The 23,751-nt window shown below is 29.3% G+C and overlaps 1 protein-coding gene across 1 annotated transcript; it reads right to left on the bottom strand.

The window, feature by feature from the left end:
- Positions 1-1,353: 1,353 nt before the first annotated feature.
- On the bottom strand, positions 1,354-3,919 carry WRKY49 (WRKY DNA-binding protein 49). Its single transcript, XM_028073959.2, has 3 exons — positions 3,508-3,919; positions 3,264-3,407; positions 1,354-1,989 (listed from the first exon to the last, which is right to left on the bottom strand). Exons 1-3 carry the CDS (start codon positions 3,777-3,779, stop codon positions 1,548-1,550), a joined length of 858 nt encoding a protein of 285 aa, XP_027929760.1. The 5' UTR covers positions 3,780-3,919; the 3' UTR covers positions 1,354-1,547.
- Between the last annotated feature and the right edge of the window lie 19,832 nt (positions 3,920-23,751).

Below are 23,751 nucleotides of genomic sequence, written 5' to 3'. Positions count from 1 at the left end.
TTTGGAGATTATTTGTGATTATAAATAGAACAAATTATTTTTGTCACAAATGAAAAATTGGACATATCTAATTAGTTTAACATTGAAATGATTACTATTCTTCATGATTCTATTGAATTTTAAGTGGCCTAAAAGATTAGAGATTAGAATTCAATGAATATATTTGCTTATCTAAGGAATTAAGAGTAAACAACTCTGAATAAACTCAAATGAATAATTACACTTCTTGCATCAACTAAAAATAGTAGAATTATATAAAAAAAGATATGAAATCAATTCTAGGATATTTTTTATTTTGATTAAAGTTTTTGTTATAATTCTATATTTGTGATTAAAGTTTTTGTTATAATTTATGTTGTCATTCTGTCAAATTTTAGTTGCTCAAAATTACATAAATTAATAATCTAGTATTTAATCAATTCAATTTCAAATGACAATATTCTATTACTATATTAACAATTAATACACTTGCTAAACGTTTAACGATGAATCATCGTTTTCCTTCATTATTTTTGCAATGTCTTACTATTATTCATATGACACATAGGTACATGCAGTACATAATATTTTTTTTTTTCAAAACTTTGGTATCTTGGTAGCAAGTTGCATCAATTGGATGGGTACAACTCATAGGTGTTATGCCATCTTACATCTATTCAACTACTGTAACTTATTATATTACATACTAACCCAACAAAAATTATAGGAAAATTAAATGGTATATATATTTTAATATACTTTATGGTTAAAAATTATAATTTGATACTTTTCATAACTTATTTAAGATCATCTCTCCCAATTTTATAATTTTTAGTAAATTTTAGCCAATAAAAAAAGCTTGCTACAAAATTTACATATTCTTTATTGGAAAAAGCTTACATATCAAAATTTTCAATCAAATTTTAAATATTCCCACGTGTACTAAATAATGTTACTAAATATATATCATATTATCCAGGAGAATCTCTAGATCGAATTGAAAAAACTTACCAACTATATCTACAATATCTTGTCTAAGTTTTGTCTTTCTTTTAAATGTTAGCTGTCCACATATCATGAATTGAGAACAGTACTAAAACACGTGATAAAAAAAATCAATAATTGTAACATGACAAATATACACTATCTTTTAATATATAAATTTAATAAATAATATTTTTTAACATTTTTAGAATAAGTTTCTAGAAGATTCTCACTATTTGAAAATAATTGTTCGTGATTTTATTCAAGGTAACACATGATTCCATCAACATGTTTTATTTATGCATTATATCATATTAATTTCCATCGTTATCTTATTCGTTCGTTCTTATTTTTATTTTACACTCAAATGATAGACAAATTTGGACAAAATGAACAGAGAAAAATAATTTTTTAATTATGATTTAACTCTAGAATAGAATTAGAAGAACCTTTTTCCTTCCTTCGATCACGTGACATAAAAACTATACTATTACATTATATATTAAATTCACATAAGCAAAGCCATTATATCTAAAATTATTGTGTTTCTAAATCTTTACACATTCATAATTATAAATTAAGTCCTAGAATTTAAGCCACATAGGAGATGTTGGAGGAGATCGAAACGACGAACAAGAAAATTTTGTGTTCACACTGTTTGATGGGTTCCGAACCATGAATGGGACCATATCTTCAAGCAATCCTTGTGAGCCCATGTTTTCCTGGGCCATGTCTTGTGGAGAGTCCAGTGAAGTGGATGGCATCACACCCGAAGTAGCACTTGATTGGGCCTCATGGACATAATCTTCTATATGGGCTTGGACTTGGTCCTCTGAAGAAGTGGGTTTGGACTTCTTGATAGGTTGATCGGATTGAGATTGGTTTGGTTGGCCCATGACAAAATATGGGTAAGCAAAGTGCAAGTGGAGCCCTTCATAGGTTATGATTAGAGTGTCTGGGTCCTCAATGGATCTCTCAACTTGCTTCTTGGCACTGCACCTTGGGTTTGTGCACCTATAGTAACTCCTGCAGGTTCCATAAAATCAAAATTAGTAATACATAATTAAACTTTGTATTATATATGAGAAATTAACTTAACAAACAAAATATTAATAAAATAGGAGTTTAATTCGTATAAAATATTGATATCATCTGATAAAAAAAAAAAAAACTTAACATCATAGTACTACTTTGTCAGAGTTGCCATGAAAAGTGGCATCATATGTTAAACAATACATATCAAACTTTTGTTATGCATGTTTGTTGCAACTATTAAAGTAGCTTTTAATCTTAAATTTGTATTTGTCGGGCAGTATATGGATGAATGAATAGGCCTCTCACAAATTATAACACAACAACATGGGTAGGTTGTGATGAAAAAAATGGATGTTTTAGGTAACTAGGCTAGGCCTGTAGTGATTAAATTTGTGATGAAACTGTGAAGCCAATTTGCCATATCTTTGGTTATGACAAGACACGAATACCGTAGGAAACATACTGACGTAGTGACGTGTAAAATATTCCTCACCCTCTTACCTTTTCTATATCATCTCTATTACACATCATAGAGTTCTCAGATACATGCAGATTTGATACAACGACAAAGACAATCTGATTGTGAAAATCACACTAACCAGTGGTTTTTCTTAAAATGTCGTTGCTACTGATTACTGTGAATTTATTAGTGGCTTTCAGATTGATTAGTGTATTTTAAGTTCAGGTGTGTACTAATCTGTTCTGAGAGGATAAAAGACAGTATAATATGGTCTAAGTTGATGCATTTAATGCCATTGAAGCAAGAGACTCACTCTGTAATTTCTGGGTGAAGAGAAGAGTGTTTTTTGTGAGTTTTCAGGAGAATGAGCTTGTATGAGAAGGATCATATTTAAGTTCTTACTTCAATAATTATTTAGGAAAAAAATTGAATTCAGATTCTGAGTTAAAATCAAGTTATGTAGCTCAATTTATTCACAAAGTTAGATGAGAGAGTATTGACAAAATTGAAGTAAATTTTAATTTATGAAAAAAAAAATGATATATTTATAGAAAACTTTATGTAAACGTGTAGTGAGTGTAAAACTAAGTGCATGTCCCTTTTGTTTCTGAGTGAAAGACTTTTGAAGTAACGCCAAAGTACTGTACATGCATAAGAGGACAGATTCATGGAAATCTCTGCAGCTTTTTTACCTCCCAGTAAATGTGTAAAGAATTTGAAATCAAAAGGTGAATTATTATTATTATTATTATCTTCATACATCAATTGTATAGAAGAAAAAATTTACCTAGAAGAAAGAATTTACCTAGGATTTGGACTATTCTTAATAGATTTCTGTCCATATTTTCTCCACTTGTATCCATCATCTCCCATCCCATTGCCAAAGCATTTGATTTTGAGGGTATACTTATTCTCAATCTTGCTCAAACCCCTCTCCAATATTGAAATTCTGAAAAACAAAACAAGAAACATGAATGGTGAATTCAGGAAACTGAACTTTTAACAAAAGAAAGTAATGCAGAGAAGTTTGAAAACATTTATATATATACCTGGGTGATGAGAGTGGTGGAAAGTGGTCTCTGTGGTTGGTGAGTGACAAGGCATTTTCAATATCTGAGATGGTAGGTCCTGAGTAAATGTTGGAGAGGAAGTGAGTTGAAGAGGGTTTTGTTATGGGGTTTTGAATTGCCTCCTGAGACAGCACAAGAAGGGGAGAGCCATCATCCAAAAGCTCTCTCACAAGCTCTTCTTCCTCTGACCCCTCTGACCAACTTGCCATTACTTCCTCCATCATTGTCTTTGACATGGCTGACTCAACCATATTTATTAGACCAGAGCAACAAGATATAGCAGTTGAAAGAGGAAGATAACAGGAAAGAGTGGAGCAGATGAGAAGGTGGTTGTGACGTGTATATATGCTTGCTTCTCCCTTCCTTGGCTTTAATATAAGTAAGCCAAGCTCTGGTTATGTTTTTGTATGCATTCTACTTTGACTTCTTTTGAGATTTTTATTCCGTTAGAACTACTACATCGACTAGAAATAAGACAGATTTATAATATATAAGTGAATATAACCTTTATCTTATAAATCGGTTCGGTGAGATTAAGTTAAATTTAAAATTCACTTCTTAACCGTTTCAAACATCTTTGGTTGACTACAAAAATGTGTCATTACTCACCACCTCATAATTTGATGCGGCCTTTGTACTTTACACATGAAGTAGCATGGTAATTTACCAAGTTTGTGTTTGCATGTACACATCAGAAACTGATTCAGATGAAAACTGGTTTAGTTTATATCTAGTTTAATGATCTGCATTTAAATTGAAACATAATATGAGATTTCAAACATTATACTAAACACACGGTTGAAAGTGAAAGTATTTTTACACTAGAAACAACTTAGCCATTGATGTATGGCTATGCTTGTGGATTAGTTTTTTGGGAATTGAAAGGTTGGAGTCCATACAAACATGATATATGCTGCATAGGTATTACAAAGAGGAGGGGGTTTGACATTTTTAAAATTTATTGTGGTACTGATACTTGTGGGCTATGGTTTTGTTTAAATGTTTATTTTGTCTTGTTACATGATGGGATAGATGCATATCACACTAGACAGAAGCTACTACTTCACGACCCCATTTCAACCAAAGCAAGAGTCAACCTTAAAGAAATATATATAATATTTACTTTTAGGATATTATTTGACTCATGAGACTTATTTTCAATTCTTTTTAGCAGAAATGTTTATCAGGGTAGGTGAGCTTGCTCAATTATTTATTTGCTACTATAGATGAAACGGTAGGTTACTTACTAAAGTACGATTCTCCTTATCAAAAAAGTAACATTAGGAATGATAATGGAGCTTAGCCAAATAACTAAATCAGAGTTTTAAATTCGATTATGATTCATTGGAAATAGGACATTCAATGCAGAGAACATACACCTATTTACCTAACATAGGTAGATAGATTCTTCATTGGATCCCATTTGTTTAAGTAGTTCTAGCAAGTAGAAGAATTAAAACCTTAAGTAAATAGGGATGAATGATTAAAACTTTTAGCAATTCCTCAACAATTTTAAAGATGAAAAACACTAAAGCAGAAAATAATTGCTATAATTGTTCATGTTTTCTGTCTCAAGTAAATTTTAATAAATCACAGATAGAAAAAGCATCCTAGGAAGGTTTATGGGCTACAGCACTTGCCCCGGAATTCATGGCTTATGGATTGTTCCAGCATTCTTTCATCTGACAACAACAAAAATTTGATCTAAAATGTGTGCTTATAAGTGCTTATAGAAGAATAACACTTCGACTTATATGTATGCCATTAAAGAATATATAGCTTTGTTATATAATCACTTTAAAAAGTTTTATCTCAGAGAAAAGTTCATTTATAATATAATATACCCAAGTTGGATGTACTAAATTAATATTAATTGATGATTAACTACTGCAATCAGTTAATTTAATAGCTACCATAAAAGTAAGAGGGGATAAAGTGGATGATGTTTTAGATTAACATATTATGTCAGAGCACACAAAAGTTGACAGATACTTGAAACATCCTTATTCTAAACCTGGAGAAGATTAAGAACATGTCAAATAAAAATGAATTCCTTGTAGAGTGGTTAAGATGGACCTGAATTGAATTACCTTAATATATGTGAAAATAACCATGGAGAATGATATGATAAAACTAATAATTGGAAGGCACAGACACAATGGTGATGATGATTCCCATACCCAGAAATGGACAATGTAAATTTTCAGGTCTTAATTAGCGTTATCTTCACTCTGCGAGTAAATCAACCATAACATGGCTATTCCTGCAACAACTTGATCTAGAGATACACAAGATTCATGCTGTCTATCTCGGGTTGCTTCAAAGTTAGGGAATTGTTTGTCTCATGTGCCTTTGACTTGTCGAATCCAAACAAAAACACAACAAAAAATAATGAAAATATTAAAAAAGAAATATTAGAAGAAGAAATAAGAAGCCTGGAGTCACTACCAGGGAGCACAACGGGACAAGGGCGTTGACTGTCAGAATGAGGTTTAGGTTAGCTGTACGGTGTCGTTTAGCAAGTGTGTGGGACCAGTCCGTGAGAGACTAACGTGGTTTACTTCTCTTTCTTTTGTTACGTTGGATTCCTACATTTCCAAAAGTCAACCTCTGATTTGTGCAATCCGCAGCAACACGCGTGGAAGGTTGACGCGCGTGAAAAAGGTCCCACATATTTGAAGATTACGTGTACCACGTGAGAAGTTTGTGTGGAGCCTGCAAACGTGAATTGACAGTGCAACCGCAGTAATGTGCCATGCACTTGGAAACCATAATTAAATAAATAAATAATTGGAAATCGATAATTAAATATATATATATATATATATATATTATAATAATAATAAAAATATACAATGTACGAGCTTGATTGTATTTATTTATTTTTTATCGGTGTTTGTAATTTTGTTCAAGTATGTGCAATTTATTTATTTTCTGTTTTATATATTAATAAAATGTATATTAAGTTGCTGTTAAAAGTTACTCATGTATTATAAAACTATTACTATTCACTCTTAGAATACATCTTTGTTTTGCTAAAACAGTTTTGATTTTATGTAATTTTTATATTTTGGTTCTAAGAAAGAAAAAATTCAGATATAGGAACAAGTTAAAGTTATTAAAAAAATATGATAAAAATATAAATGACTTTAAAATATAAAAATTGAAATTTTTACTAGAACTAGTCTACTCTATGTGAGTTTGACCGATTCTTTAGAGTTTCAGAATGCAACCTTACTTGAATCCTTATTTGATTATATACACTACAATATCACCATAAGATCTCGCCAAGAGTCTCATGGAATTACGTCTAGCTCATTCCATATCCATATTTCTCACACCAAATCCATATGTTATCTCAAAGTATTATCACCTCATGCCATTCATATGAAATACACTTTCAAATATCACACCATACATGCTCAACATCAATTATCATACCTTTAAGGAGTAAAACAACCAACAATAATAGAGAGCAATTAATAAAACTCATCTATGCACCACTTTTGCTCAAGCTAGAAGCCTTCGCTTAAGCGATAGAGGTTCTCTTGCTTAAGTTAGGCATCCTCACCTCGGTGAGAGCTCAAACAGTGGGCATTGGGAAGTCCTGCTTCGCTCAAAACTGAAGGTTGCTGCCTGAGCGACAACTCGAGCAGAACCTAGGTGAGTTCTCTACTACTTTTTAGGCAAGTTTTGCTCGCTTAGGCGAAAACAACACGTTCCTCCCCTACTCACGCATGCAGCATTAAACATCCAAAACCAAACAACATTGCAATCAGTTCCATACGAATCACAACAACAAAAAGGCACTGTAAACATGCTTCAGAACCCAAAAACATGCAATACTAAAAATAATTTTAAACCCTAGCTTCCCTTACCTTTGAGAGGAGCTCAACTTAAGGAGGATAAATGCTAATAGAAGGAGCACCACAACTCCAAGAACAAACCAGAGGGCTGAAAAACATGAATACCAGAATGAAGGTGAGATTCTAGGAAGAACCCATGATGGAACTATAGCAAAAGAGCTGAAAAAAAAAAAAAAGAGAAAGGAGGAAGTTTGAGCTCAACTTACATGGGAAAACAGTTTCTGCTATCTAGGAGGAGGGTTTCGCAGCTGTCCTAGCACAACTCTTTCTTTAGAACTGGAAGAAAGAAAGTAGATTGTTTTCAGAAATAAACAAGATGAAAGTGGTGAGTAGCTAGGAGGGGATAATTAGTGAACTGACCTTGAACCCTCTAAGAAAATCTAAGTCCAAAACATTTTAAAACAAAAGAAATAGATCTTACATGCATATTGCACTAGTTGAAAATGGGTTGTTTCATCATACTACTAGAATACAAATAATTAGCTATCATTAAATAATATTGAACATATAATGAAAGTTAATTTTTGGTGAAACATATGTTAAAAGAACGTTAAAAGAACGAAACAGAAAATAAGTTAATTTTGAATTAAAATTTTAAAAATTAGAAAATTGAGTAAAAATAGGTTAGAATGATACGAACAAGTTAATTTTTGAATTAAAAATAAAAAGATAATATCAGTTAAAAGGATGTTGAGAAGTTAATTTTTAATTAAAATAAGAAAGTATCGTTGGCTCTGGCTGTCCATTGACATCCCTAATTAGAGTATATTACGTTGAAATTGAGAAGTTAGTTTTGAATTAAAATAAAAAATTGTGTCAATCAAGCCGGCGTTAGAATTTAATAAAATTTAGGTTAAAATACTTCGTTAGTCCTTGTTTTTATACCAAAATCTCAATTTGGTCCTCGTATTTTTATTAGACTCGATTAGGTCCACATTTTTGTAGATCAGTATCAATTAGGTTATTTCCGTTAGTATAGAAATAACACCGTTAAGTACGTGTCACGTGTCAGCTCCTCATTTTTTTTTCGAATTTTTTTAAATTTTTAAATTTTTTTTTAGAAAAATATTTATGCCACGTGTCACATCTGTAGTATGCCACGTGTCAATCTAATATGGTGATATGTGTCAAATTATTGTATGAATCCAATTTAGTCATCGTATTTGTTAATTTGATTTGATCTCAGTTCCAAATTTTTTTAAAAAATTTCAATTTCAGGCGCTCCAAATTTAGACCAAATTTTACTTTTATATAAAATGTTATGATTATTTTTATTAAATATTTTAATAATATTAATTGTATTTAATATTAAAATTTTAAATATATTTATTTTAATTTGTTATAATTTTTTTTTTAAAATTGTACATTTGAATTTATAAAATTGTTCTTTTTAAGCCAACTCTAAAAAATTGTTGATATATAATGTTATACAAATATTTTGAATATAAATTTATAAATCTATATATTTATAATTTTAAAATAAAATTTAAATAAAGTTGAATATAAAATATAAATTTAAATAAATTAAATATTGTTAAAAATATGTAATAGAAATATCACTTTTAATAAAAGTATCATTATAATATTTATATAAAAATTAAATTTAGTCTAAATTTGGAGCGTCTCAATTTGAAAATTTAAAAAAAAATTGGAACTGAAATCAAATTAAATTAACAAATATGAGGATCAAATTGAGATTCATACACTAATTTGACACGTGTCATCCCATTAGATTGACACGTGGCACACTACAGACGTGACATGTGGCATAAATATTTTTTTAAAAAAAATTAAAAAAATTTGAAAAAAAAATTAAAAAATTTAACAAAAATTCAAAAATTTGAAAAAATGAGGAGCTGACACGTGACATCTACTTAATGATATTAGTTCTATATTAACGGAAATGACTTAATTGTTACTGATTTACAAAAATATGGACCTAATTGAGACTAATAAAAATACGATGATCAAATTGAGATTTTGGTACAAAAAGGAGGACTAACAGAGTATTTTAACCTAAAATTTAAAAGATAAAAAGTTTAGTTAGAATGGATTGAACGGATACTTATTAATAAATTTTGAAAATAAAAATAATGCATTGTGAGATACTTACAAGTGGATAAGGTAGTGGAGAATAATGTCCGACACAAATAAAGGAAAATGCATTTATCATATCTACAAAGAGTAAATTTAAAAATAAAGTGAATTTCATTTTCCCTGTGGTTGAAGAGTCTCGCTTCTAGTATGGTAATTCCCATCGATCCTTCCTTCACGGTGCTAGTGTTGAGCTCTGAGTTTGAATTATCACATTTTTGGTAAGCTCTCTCCTAAAACCCATATTAATTTGGCCGATTAGTTGAAAATGAAAAGCTTATGTAAAAACTGACCCAAAGGTTTATTCGTTCAAGCTTTTCGAAATTTGGTTGGTGGAGCTTTTTATTTAGGCTCTCTTTCCTACTATAAAAATATATCTTTTGATTTCACCCCTTCAATATTATCCTAAATCAAATCAATTATTTTTTTCACAAAAACAATTTTTTCACTCCACATCAAGTCAATTCAACCTTTACACATTATATATTATTTTTGTCAACCGAATCGAAAACAAGCTATAATAAATCACAATATAAAAATTACACATCATTTATGAATTAGCTTTATATTCTAACAAAAATTAAAATACACATTTAAATAAGGATTAATCATTTTATAATTTCAAACAAAATTATCTGAAATCAAAGTTGTATACATAGCTGACTGGCATCTTATTGTTGATGTAGTATTGCAAAAATATCTAAGGACTTTGAATGAATTTGTTGTTGGTAAAAGGAAAAACATTTTCAGGACAATAACAAAGCTTGTCAATACATTGACAATTATTACAATTTGGACAAAGAAATTGACAATTGTCGGGAGTACTGCAACGCAGAGTCACAACGTTTCTTGCCTCTGATTTCATGCACATATCTGCAACACAAAACAAATACTAATTATGATTTAGAAAAAAAAGCTACTTGAGAAAATAAAACAGATACATAATCCTCAAAATAGATGACTTATAACCTGATGCAAAGATAACCAAAAGCATTACGAATACAAATCTCACTGCAGACTTCATTGGACTGTTCATCTTCATTCTATGCAACATTTGCATCACACATATGTGCTTTTATAACCAAATATTTCTATGAATAATTTCCTTTTAGGAAATTTTCACCCATCCTTAATATTTTCTTAAATTGAAATTCATATTTTCTTATTATTAAAATAACACTCTTAATTCTTATTTTAATTATGTTTATACATTTATTTATTTATTTATTTTTCTACAACATGTTCAATTTTTAAATGGATTTGCTACAACTATTTTCAAATCATTTTTAAATATAATAAAATCATACCAAATTTAATCATGTATTGTATAACTTTCAATTTTATGGTAAATAATGTTTCCATAAAAATATATAACTTTTTAAAGGTAATTTATAATTGAGCAACAATATCTAAGCTTTTTTTTAGATATTGTTAATATATATTAATTATATCCTCTGCTTTAAAAAATATTTAATTTTATATTTTATAAGTTTTAGTTAGTATGTTATTTTACATTAAATTGTGAACAATAAATATTCTAATAATAAAAAAGTGTATTCTAATAAATACTTACAATATATCGGGAGAATGCATCTCTCAAACAAGAAAAAAAAGTTTATCACCAGGTTAAAATAATATATATATATATATATATATATATATATATATATATATATATTATAATATGTTATATTATTATTTTTTCTATATTAAGGAAATGAATAAGAAAGAAAAAGAAACTTCTACGTACATGAAACATTAATAGAGTTAATTTTAATAACTTTGCGAATAAGATGAAAAATATGAAAAGAAAATTAATGTCATGATGACTATATAGTTATCTTATCTTTATGTAATTATTATTTAGTAATTTAGTTTAATATTTCTATAAATATTGTTTTATTTAAAAAAAATTAAAAAAATTAAAAAAATTAAAAAAAAATTAAAAAAATGTGAGAGTGACACGTGGCCTGCCGTTAATGGCGTTAATTATGTTTTTCTGAAAAGGACCTGATTGATGCACTTTTTCAAAAGTGGAGACGCAATTGACACTTTTTTTTCGGCGGGTACCAAATTGAGACACTCCTACCAAAGTGGGTACCATCCGAGTAATTAAACCTTAATAATATTATGTTTATTCTGGTATAATTTTTTTAATGATAATAATTTTATGTACAAAAATAAATAAAATATTGAATAAATTTAAATTTAAATAATAAACTAAATTAAGAAATTAATATCCAAATAAATAAAATTAAAATTAAAAAAATTGGGATTTTTTTTACATATGGAATAATATATAGATATAAAACAAGTTTCAAATATTAGTTTTACTTAATAATCTTTTTTAGTTAAAATTAATAAAATTGTTATTATATTGACTTGTTATTATTATATATTATATATTTATTTTTGTATAACATTTATATAAAAATTAATTTTTGTTTCAATTTGAAGAGGGACGAAATTACACAATTTTTACAAAAATAGGAACTAAATTGAGACAACAATTAGAATACGGGGACCAAATTGAGAATGAGAAAATGACACCTGGCATAATACTAACATGTGGCACTATCACTGCCACATCACGTTTTCACTGCCACATGGCACGACGATAGCTTCACACGTGGCAATTTTTTATTTTTTAAAAAATAATTCAAAAAAAAAATTCAGGAACTGACATGTGGCACCCCATTTAACATTGTTACTATACCACTAACGAAAATGACTAAATTGAGATCAAATTTCCCAAAACAAGGACCAAATTGAGAAAAAAAAATATAGGAACCGAATTGAGATTTTGCTATGAAAATGGAGACCAAAGGCATAATTAAATCAATAAATTATTAAATTATAATCAATTATTTCAAAACTGATTGTGTGTAAAAATATAACTTTTGGTTTCACCCCTTCAATATTATACTAAATAAAATTAATTAATTTCTTCATAAAAACAATTTTTTCACTCAATATCAAGTCAATTCAACCTTTGCACATTGTAAGGCCCACTTTAAATCTATCCTAAATTTTAAGGGCCTATCTTAATCATATGGGCCTAAGGGTTGGCCCATAGGGTGTCCAAAGCCCCTAAGGTAGCTGATAATGTTAATTTTTACCATTATCCAAGCTATATTTCATTAGCAAAATCATCTCTTCCAAAGCTTTTAACCTACTTAATCCTCAATTTTACCTTACTTTTGTAAATAAATACATTGTGGGTTACATTGATCTAAATATATCACTAGTCCCCATTTTTGTGTCCTTTTTGTAGATGGGAAGCTTTGTTCCAATAATCCAGACTAATGAGTGACCCGGAATAGCAAAGAGAGAAGAAAAATGTCAACAGGAAGCGCCTGGCGACGCGAAGCCAGCGCCAGGCGGAACAGACCGCCAACCACGCGCCAGCCAAGTGCCAGACAGGCGCTACTGTTAGTCACCGCCTGGCGGCACTTAGTCACCGCCGGGCGGTAGCGGGAAGACTTGCCCCCTGTTTGGTGGCTTGCGCCTGGCGGTGAGACCCTTCCGCCAGGCGCCCTTTTTCGCTGATATGTCAAGTGACCCCTTTTTCTTCTGTTTTCGCGGAGGGAATCAGATCTTTGGCATTTTGGAGGCACGAAGAACACATTTGGAGAGCTTGGAGGAGTGCTAGGGCTCGTGGGAACAGCTCCATCTTCCTCCTTGTATCTCTTTCTCTTCCTTTTCTTCCATTTTTAAGCTTGAGCTCTCCATGACAATGGAGAGCTAAACCCATTTTTGTTGGGGTTAGATGTAGCCACGAAACTCTTGTGTAAATGCAAATGTTTTGATTATTTATATGACTCTTTCATTAATTGCTAGTCTTCTTATTTCTTCACTTAAAGCTTGTATTGATTTAGCCATCTCTTGCATGATTTTTGGTTCATTGGGTGTGGAAATATCTATTGAAACCTAGATTTGAAATAAGAAAACTCAATGGAGCTTGTACCTAGGAATGGGGCTGGACCCATGGGTTGCATTAAAACCTTTGTGCATAAAGCAAATTTGCTTATTAAGAGTTCAAGGAATTGACTTTTAATAAGGAAATTTAGGCTCAATTCATTAAGGAATTAGGGTTTGAGTAATATTGTGGGTTGGCATTAGCATATTAATGAAGAGGATGTTAAATTGTAGTTGCATGAGAGCATAGTTGGTGAATTCTAACCCCGGCAATATCAAGTCATATCATTTCTAATCTTTTCCATTCACTAAGTGCCTTTAACTTCCAAAGTTCAATTTTAATTATTTATGCAAAGTTTAACTTCATACGTTGAAACTCAAAATATGGATTTATTCATTAGTTTAAATTAGTCACTAATTATGCAAATATTTAGTATACACGAGTCTCTTGGGAAACGATATCCCGGTCTTACCGGTTACTACTTGCGCGACTTGGTACACTTGCCAAAGTCTTAACAGTAGCCTAACCCCCCTCATTTCTGCGAGTTTGCAAAGATAGTGCTTTGCTTACCCTCTTTTACCTCTCAACAGAAGCTCTGCTAGGGTTTGGTTTCTAGTCCTCTTCAAGTTAGCTCAACCCCTGCTCTACTCCACCTTTTAAAACTGCTCTTGAAGTTGTCATGTTCGTGGGCTTAGGTGTCGAAGTCTTGTACTAGCTCTTTCTAGGTAAGGGAAGCTAGGGTTTCTTAGTTTAAATCGATCTTTGCTAATTTTTGGGTCTGTTACGTATTTCTGATGTATGTAAAATGTTATGAACGTGATTTGTGCTGCTCTGGTTGATATTTGGTGTTGGTCTATGTGAACAGTGGAGGGTTCTGGTTTTCTCGCCCAAGCAAGCGTGTCTCGCCTAGGCGAGATTAGCAGCAACTTGCCCAGGTTGATTGCGCGAGCTGTCGCTTAGGCGACGAGCTCCTGTTTTGAGCGAGAATGTATCTCGCTCAGGTGAGGAGGTCTCGCCTAAGCGAAAGAACGCGAAAGTCGTTGTTCCCACTTCTCGAGCTCTCGCCTAGGCAAAAGAAGCTCGCCTGAGCGAGGGAATCCTCTCGCCTGTGCGAGGCCTTTCAGCTTGAGCGAGAACTGGGCGAGAATGTGCCATGTTCTATTTTTCTTCTCTGTTCTTGGATGTTTGACACAGGTTTGATTGAATTACTTTGTTAAAGCATGAGATGAGTGAATATACATGAGTAAAGATGGTTTATGGGTGGTGAATGATGAGTTTGGCATGATCTTAGTATGGAAAATGAATGAATAGTTGGTTATATATGTAGTCATGGATTTGATATGAGCAATAATGTTATATTGATTGGTGGAACATGATGTTGGTGTGGTTAGGACGTAATTTCACAATGGTTTCATTGTGGTGCCTCATAGGTTAGGGCATAATTCCATGAATCTCTAGGTGAGATCTTGTGGTGGTGTCTCGTTTGGTCAGGACGTAACTCCATGACCACTATTAGTGAAAGTTCATGATGGTGCCTCATTTATATAATTTAGTAAGGATTCAAGGTAAGGATTGCATCCTGACACTCTAAAGAGTCAGTTAGTCTCACATAGAGCGTACTGACTCGAGTGGTGAGAGTAGCAGGAGGCCTGGAACACTTTAAGGGCTAATCTTATGTGTGGGGGATGCAACACTGTAATAATTAGCGCAGTAGAGCAATAAAGGCCACCACAAGTGCAAGCATCCGCTGAATCTGACTAATTATATGTATCCAGATGAGTCGTGTCTCAAGTATTAGTGTATTGTTTGCAAGTCATAACATGATTAGTGGACGCATGTATCTTGAATTATGAAATTGTAAGTATCTGTATGATAAATCATGTTTTACTCTAGCTTACCCTTTTGTTTGTTGTATGTTCTGTGTGTGTTGTTGACGAAAAGAAGAAGATAGACATATTCCTTTAATAAGGAGTTTTGATGATGATAATGACTTATGAAGAAGTATGGAAGACTTGATAATGATGCATGAAAAAATGTTGAAAACTTAAAAGAATGCTTTGATTCAAGAGATGCATTGAAGACTTAAGGGTTTAGTTGTTTAGGTCTTGTAATCTGTGTATGTTATTTAAAATAGTTAAATTAACATGTCAAAAGGAAAAACCCAAGTAGTAGAGCACCAAGAGAATTTTATTTATTTGCAAAACTCACTAGAATAATCAATTATCTTATTCTTAGTGATAAACAATTATCTCAATTAAAACTGATTTTTGAGAAAAGTCTCTGGAATAATCGATTATCACCTGCTGATAATAGATTATCCTAACTGATAATAGATTATCCTGACTGATAATAGATTATCAAAGCGAGAAAAATATTTTCATAAAAGTTTATGTGATAATCGATTATCACTTATGATAATTGATTATCTATGACAGTTGTGACTTAACTTTTCATATTCTTAACCTAATTCCTAAATAGGCTTTCTATAAATAGAGTGGTATGCTTTCATTATCAAATACAGAAGTTAGAGAAGTCTGAGTACTTGAGAACTCTTTGTGGGAAGGCTTTGAAAAACCTAGTGTGGGTAGAGCAATAACTTTCATCAAGTGGGATCTTGAGTGATTGAGTGTTGCTGTTGTTGCTAGGAGAAGCCAGTCATCCTTTGTGTGATTCAAAGGAGGTGTTCATTCCTTGTGTGATTCAAGGAAGGTGTTTTCATCCCTTGTGGATTTCAAGGGAGGTGTCTTCATCTCTTGTGTGATTCAAGAGAGGTGTTTTCTAAACCCTAATTTTTCTTATCATTGTTTGTAAGTTTGGTTTATTTTAGTGATTGAGTTAATCTTGTTTTTTTAGAGATTAACAACTGGACGTAGGGTCTTTTAATCTGAACCAGTATAAATATTTTGTGCAATTTTCTCTTCTCTACTCTCTTTATTTTATTGTGTTTATTAAATTAAAGGAGATAATTTTAACTGATCTTTCATATTAAAAAGGAAAATTTTAAAAGCACAATTTTTATTAAGAACCCAATTCACCCTCCTCTTGGTTTTTGTCCAAACTCCAAACATTCCACTGCACGATACCAACATGTGTGTGGTTTTCTCTTTTTACGATGATCATCAATTTATTGATGTGAGCAGATGCGAGAACTTCTCGTGGTCAACAGGGAAATGGTGATTCCACTACATAAACTATCTAGATTGGAGTCTGCTTGTTTATGTTTTCCTTTAGGGTTGTGGCCCTTGGACGCCTCATCTTACAACCTTAATTTTGACATACTTTAGATCTCTTATTCTGTTTTGTAACTGACATCGTGGTGTGCCTTAGTTCTTTTCTGGTTTCTTCTGGATATTTGTAAGGAGTAACACTATACTCCATGACTTTGTTTCTCATATTATCAGTGTGACATTTCATTTAATTAAGGTTATTATTCAAATGAGATGTTACACACATTATATATTATTTTTGTCAACCGTATCGAAAACAAGATAAAATAATTCACAACATAAAAATTGCACATCATTTATGCATTAGCTTTATATTCTAACCCAAAATAAAATACACATTTAAATAAGGATTAATTACTTTATAATTTCAAACAAAATTGTCTGAAATTAAAATTTTATATATCGTTAATGGAAAAAATACAACAATTAAGACGCAATAAAATAATTTAGAGATATGTTCCTATTGGATGCAATAGTGTCACATCGCTTAAGAGTCGAGGCTTAAGGCAGTTTAAATACTCATTCCACCCTTCGAGACACCTTTGAAGGACAAAACCTGACGGAGCTTTACACTCCAAAACTCCAAAGCGGACAATACCAATTCGTCATTCCCCACATCACTTAGGAGTCAAGACCTAATGCAGTTAAAAATACTTCTTCCTCCTTTCACTTTCCGATGCGCTTTTAAAGGACAAAATTGTGACCAAAACTATATACTCCAAAGCAAACAATACCTCACATACATGATGATTGATCCTAAAAATATTACTCAAGGTACATGAAATCTAAACAATAGTCAAAGTATGATTGTCCTTTTATGTCTCATTAATATGCAGACATATATTGATTATTGATAGATAATACATAATATTTTATTATTTATGTCCATTGTTGCAAAAATCTCTAACACTCATATTCAAGGGGTTGGAATGAATTTATTCTTGGTTAAAGGAAAATAACTCGATATTAATTGAATTTTACTTTATTTAGTCAATTATGTCCGAATAGATTTTGCAAGAAAAACTTGAACGGATAGATTATATCAAGAATAATGGATTATATCCTATTTTATATAAATCATATTTGCATAGATTAATTTATTATTATTAAACATAATTGATTATATATATATATATATATATATATATATATATATTTTAAAAATTACATATTAACCGCTATAATAAATTATTACATTTTTCATAGTTGATCCGCAACTAATTCGTAGTTAAAACGTTTTGCGACAGATTATCTACTAAATTGCTAGAGAATTTTTCGTAGCTAATTAAAGAGAGATATAATCCGTAGCTAATTTGTAGCTAATTCAGAGCTAATCTCTCTCTGTTCCCTCTCTAAAAAGTTTTAAAATTTCTAGCTAATTCGTAACTAGAAATTAGCTAGCTAATTCGTAACTAGAAATTAGCTAGCTAATTCGTAACTAGAAATTAGCTAGAGAGGCATACAATCTTAAATACTTCACATGAAATGCACATTATTTATGTATTAGTATGTGCAAAAATATGTAACACTTGATTAAAAGGGTTTTGAAATTTATTGTTGGTGAAATGAAAATAACTTAGATTAATTTATTATTATAAACATAACTAATTAGATGAATATCTTTTAAAAATTACACATAACTGATGTAATAATATATTAATTTATAATTAATTATTTCAAAACTGATCGTGTGTAAAAGTGTAATTTTTGGTTTTACCCCTTCAATATTATACTAAATGAAATTAATTAATTTCTTCTCGTAAAAATAATTTTTTCACTCGATAACAAGTCTGTTCAATCTTTACACATTATATATTATTTTTGTCAACCGTATCGAAAATCAGCTATAATAATTCACAACATAAAAATTGCACATCATTTATGCATTAGCTTTATATTATAATAAAAAATAAAATACAATTTAAATAAGGATTAATTACTTTATAATTTCAAACAAAATTGTCTGAAATCAAAATTTTATATATCGTTAATGGACAAATACAATAATTAAGACGCAATCAAATAATTTAGAGATATATTTCTATCGGACACAATAATGCCATATCATTTAGATACTCCCTTTTTTTCTTTCACCTTTCGATACACATTTTAAAGACAAAACTGTAATGAAATTATACACTCCAACACAGACGATTCGTTAAATATATAATAATTGACTCTAATAAAGTCACTCAACTTGAAATCTAAACAAGGATGACTCTCCTTTTATATTTCATTAATATGTAGACATATATTGATTATTGATAGATAATACATAATATTTTATTATTTATGTCCATTGTTGCAAAAAATCTCTAACAAGTTCAAGGGGTTTGAATAAATTTATTATTGTTTAAAGGAAAATAACTTGATATTAATTGAATTTTCCTTTATTTAATCAATTATGACCGAATAGATTTTGTAAGAAAAACTTGAACTGATAGATTATATCAAGTATAATGGATTATATCCTATATTTTATGAAAATCATATTTGCATAGATTAATTTATTATTATTAAACATAACCGATTAGATGCAAATATTTTAAAAATTACGCCTAAACCGATATAATAAATTATTACAGTTAATCAATTATTTCTAAACAGTGTAAAAATATAACTTTTGGTTTCACCTATTCAATTTTATACTAAATCAAATTGATTAATTTTTTTCATTAAAACAATATTTTCACTCGATTATGTTGAGAGTCAATTCACCATTTAGAAATTATATATTATATATTAGTATTGTAAAAAACAATCTTGAATACTTGACATCATAAGAAGTGCACATCATTTATGCTTTAGATTTATATTTTAACAAAAAATAAACTATACATTTAAGTACTGATTAATTAAATTACGTTATAATTTCAAATAAAAATTGTCTATCTGAAATTAAAATTTTATATATCATTAATGTGCATAGGTAAGTTTTAATAATAAAATATTATATTAACACAATAACAATAAATATAAATAAAATGTTACGATAAAATAATAATTATTCAAAAATAAGTCCAAAGTCGCACTAACCGTTCACCGTTCAATTCGTCATGGAATGGAAGATGAGTTGTAATTTCTAGTCCATGTTGTGTAAATGAATTGGCCCGTTCCAGTTCGTTTTCAACAAGTCAAAAATGAGTTGAGCCAAAACAAACAATGTTGACCCATTTTATCGTTCCTATTTATACTATTTCAAAAAATTTGAAAATTTTTGTAGTGTATTTTTTAATGCATATTGATTTTCCATAATTTTAATGGAAAAAAATATTAGAAAAAGTAAAAAATAAACCTCATAATTAACTTGAGTTATAGATTTAATGTCTCTCATCGTGTATAAAAATATAAATTTTAATTTCACCCATTCAATATTATACTAAATCAAATTAATTATTATTTTTTTCACAAAAACATTTTTTTCACTCGATATCAAGTCAATTCAACCTTTATACATTATATATTATTTTTGTCAACCGTGTCGAAAACAAGTTATAATAATTCACAGCATAAAAATTGCACATCATTTATACATTAGCTTTATATTCTAACAAAAGATAAAATACACATTTAAATAAGGATTAATCATTTTATAATTTGAAACAAAATTGTCTCACATCAAAGTTTTATATATCGTTAATGGACAAATACAATAATTTAGAGATAAATTTTAACAAAAAATATTATATTAACATAATAAAAATAAATATAAACAAAATTTAATGATAAAATAAAAATTATTGAAAAGGTAAGTAGAAATTAAGAGAAAATTTGCAAGGTCAAAGTACGAGTCTCCTCTTATATATGATGAATACAATGATTAGCAAAAGATAATGTAGTATTGCAAAAATCTCTAAGGACTTTGAATGAATTTGTTGTTGGTAAAAGGAAAAACATTTTCAGGACAATAACAAAGCTTGTCAATACATTGACAATTATTACAATTTGGACAAAGAAATTGACAATTGTCGGGAGTACTGCAACGCAGAGTCACAACGTTTCTTGCCTCTGATTTCATGCACATATCTGCAACACAAAACAAATACTAATTATGATTTAGAAAAAAAAGCTACTTAAGAAAATAAAACAGATACTTAATCCTCAAAATAAATGACTTATAACCTGATGCAAAGAGAACCAAAAGCATTACGAATACAAATCTCACTGCAGACTTCATTGGACTGTTCATCTTCATTCTACGCAACATTTGCATCACACATATGTGCTTTTATAACCAAATATTTCTATGAATAATTTCCTTTTAGGAAATTTTCACCCATCCTTAATATTTTCTTAAATTGAAATTCATATTTTCTTATTATTAAAATAACACTCTTAATTCTTATTTTAATTATATTTATACATTTATTTATTTATTTTTTTACAACATGTTCAATTTTTAAATGGATTTGCTAACTATTTTCAAATCATTTTTAAGTATAATAAAATCATACCAAATTTAATCATGTATTCTATAACTTTCAATTTTATGGTAAACAATATTTCCACAAAAATATATAACTTTTTAAAGGTAATTTATAATTGAGCAACAATCTAAGCTTTTTTTTTTAGATATTGTTAATATATATGTACCACACCTAGTCAAACTCGACCAAATAAGTAAACAATGCATATATCAAGGTAGCCAAGTATTCAGCCTAACTTGTACCAGTTTTAACCTATACATCTAGAAGAATAACCTACACCTCATGTAACCAATGTAAGCCGTCAAGGTAGGTAGCCGGTCCAGGCCGGCTACTCCAGCAGACCCGATAAGATTAAAGTCCAGGCCGACAACTCCAATAAACTTAGTAAAAATAGAAGCCCCCGCGTTCAATAGGTCTTAAGAGCCTGGGTTAGGGCCCAGGCCCACTCATGGCCCAAGCTAGAGCCCAAGTCAAGGTCCGACCCATGAGGTAATCAAACATCATTAATGCTCTATAAATACGCGTGGACCCGAGTAATTAAAGGTATGCATTCATTAATCACTGATTTGACCTTCTGAGAGCTTTGACTTACTTGAGTTTCAGAGACTCTTCTGCAGGTAACCCCTCCTGGGTTCAAGCTGACATGTATCAACCGGGGAGAGACCAACTGAGGAGATAGCGGACTACATGGTAAGGTGACGCTTGTGCCTAACTCATCTTATTTGTTCTCTGCATGAACAATATATTAATTACATTCTCTACTTTAAAAAATTATTAATTTTATACTTTAAAAGTTTTAGTTAATATGTTATTTTACATTAAATTGTGAACAATAAATATTCTAATAATAAAAAAGTGTATTCTAATAAATATTTACAATATATCACAAGAAAAAGAGTTTATCACAAGGTTAAAATAATATATATATATATATATATATATATATATATATATATTATAATATGTTATATTATATTTTATTTTTGTTTCTATATTAAGGAAATGAATAAGAAAGAAAAACAACCTTCCATGTACATGAAACATTAATAGAGTTAATTTTAATAACTTTGCAGAATAAGATGAAAAATATGAAAAGAAAATTAATGTCATGTTGACTATACAGTTATCTTATCTTTATGTAATTATTATTTAGTAATTTAGTTTAATATTTCTACAAATATTATTTTATTTTGAAGAATAGAAAATATATCTTATTTTGATATTAAATATTTAATAATATTATATTTATTCTGGTATAATTTCCTTAATAATAATAATTTTTTATGTACAAAAATAATTAAAATATTGAATAAATATAAATATAAATAATAAAATAAATTAAGAAATTAATATCCAAATAAATAAAATTAAAATAAAAAAATTGTGAATTTTTTTACATATGGAATAATATATAGAGATAAAACAAGTTTCATCTATTAGTTTTACTTAATAATTTTATTTAGTTTAAATTAATGAAACTGTTATTATATTGACTTGTTATTATTATATATTTTATATTTATTCTTCTAAACTATATTTAGTTATCATTCTCATTTATTTATTTATATTCATCTCCAGTTCTGCACGGATCCTATTTACTCAATTTATATTTATTCTTATTTATTTAGTTATATTTATCTCCAGTTATGTACTGGTCCGTTTTATTTATTTATATTTATTTTAATTATTCATTGATCCTATCTATTTATTCATTTATATAATTTATATAAACGGGTTAGTATTACTCAAGATGAGATGTTCTTGAGTTACTTTGTTGGCTATGAGCTCATTTATCCTGACTAGTCACTACAAAATTAATCAATGTCTTTATAAAGTATAATAAAATCTAGTTTTATGGATTTGGGGAGACTTTTCATTTCATCTTATTATGATATGCTGTATTTTTTTGTGTGATATTTGTCTCACTTCCCTATTTTATGATTGTGTGTGAAAAACAAAATTTTATAACATTATCATAGATGGCTGCTCCCAATATGCTTGATCCCTTCTTCGCCGACATTGTGGCAGTTTTCCCGGGAAATGCATGGTAAACCAATGCAGTGAATAATTCTGTAACATTTCAGGGAACGAGAAATTCTATTATTACTTTTCTCTCTGCTCAAAATGCGCCGATTGTCATCGAAGAACAAATCGGAGTTACCTTCTATTTTCTCCCAACAGTCCAAGTGAACCCTATCCATAACCTTTTCCCTCCACCTGTTTGAAAACCTGTATATGAGGAAGAAATTGTAAATAAATAACACTTCTTCCTCTTCTAGTGTAAGGAATATAAGATGTACTAAACGATGTAGATATAAGATACATACACTATTGTGTGTGTATATATATATATCTATAGATATATATAAATATCTATATATATATATATATATCTATATATACAGATATATATCTATATATATATATAGATATATCTATAGATATATATCTATATATATATATATATAGATATATATATATATATATATATATATATATATATATATATATATCTATATATATATATATAGATATATATATATATATATCTATATATATATATATATATATAGATATATCTATAGATATATCTATATATATATAGATATATATCTGTATATATAGATATATCTATAGATATATATATATATATATATATATATATATATTACTAACTCATACGATTCCAG

Source organism: Vigna unguiculata, chromosome 5, assembly GCF_037176805.1.
Source record: "Vigna unguiculata cultivar grain cowpea cultivar isolate G323 ecotype 2 chromosome 5, ASM3717680v1, whole genome shotgun sequence".
Classification (NCBI taxonomy): domain Eukaryota; kingdom Viridiplantae; phylum Streptophyta; class Magnoliopsida; order Fabales; family Fabaceae; genus Vigna; species Vigna unguiculata.
This window is presented reverse-complemented; position numbering and strand designations above follow the sequence as displayed.

What these genes read in the sequence shown, in the direction of transcription:
- WRKY49 (XM_028073959.2), bottom strand. Translation starts at nt 3,779, where the DNA reads ATGGTTGAGTCAGCCATGTCAAAGACAATGATGGAGGAAGTAATGGCA. An exon ending in CCACCACTCTCATCACCCAG is followed by an intron (nt 3,408 to 3,507) that starts GTATATATATAA and finishes TTTGTTTTTCAG; the next exon opens with AATTTCAATATTGGAGAGGG. An exon ending in AAGAATAGTCCAAATCCTAG is followed by an intron (nt 1,990 to 3,263) that starts GTAAATTCTTTC and finishes TGGAACCTGCAG; the next exon opens with GAGTTACTATAGGTGCACAA.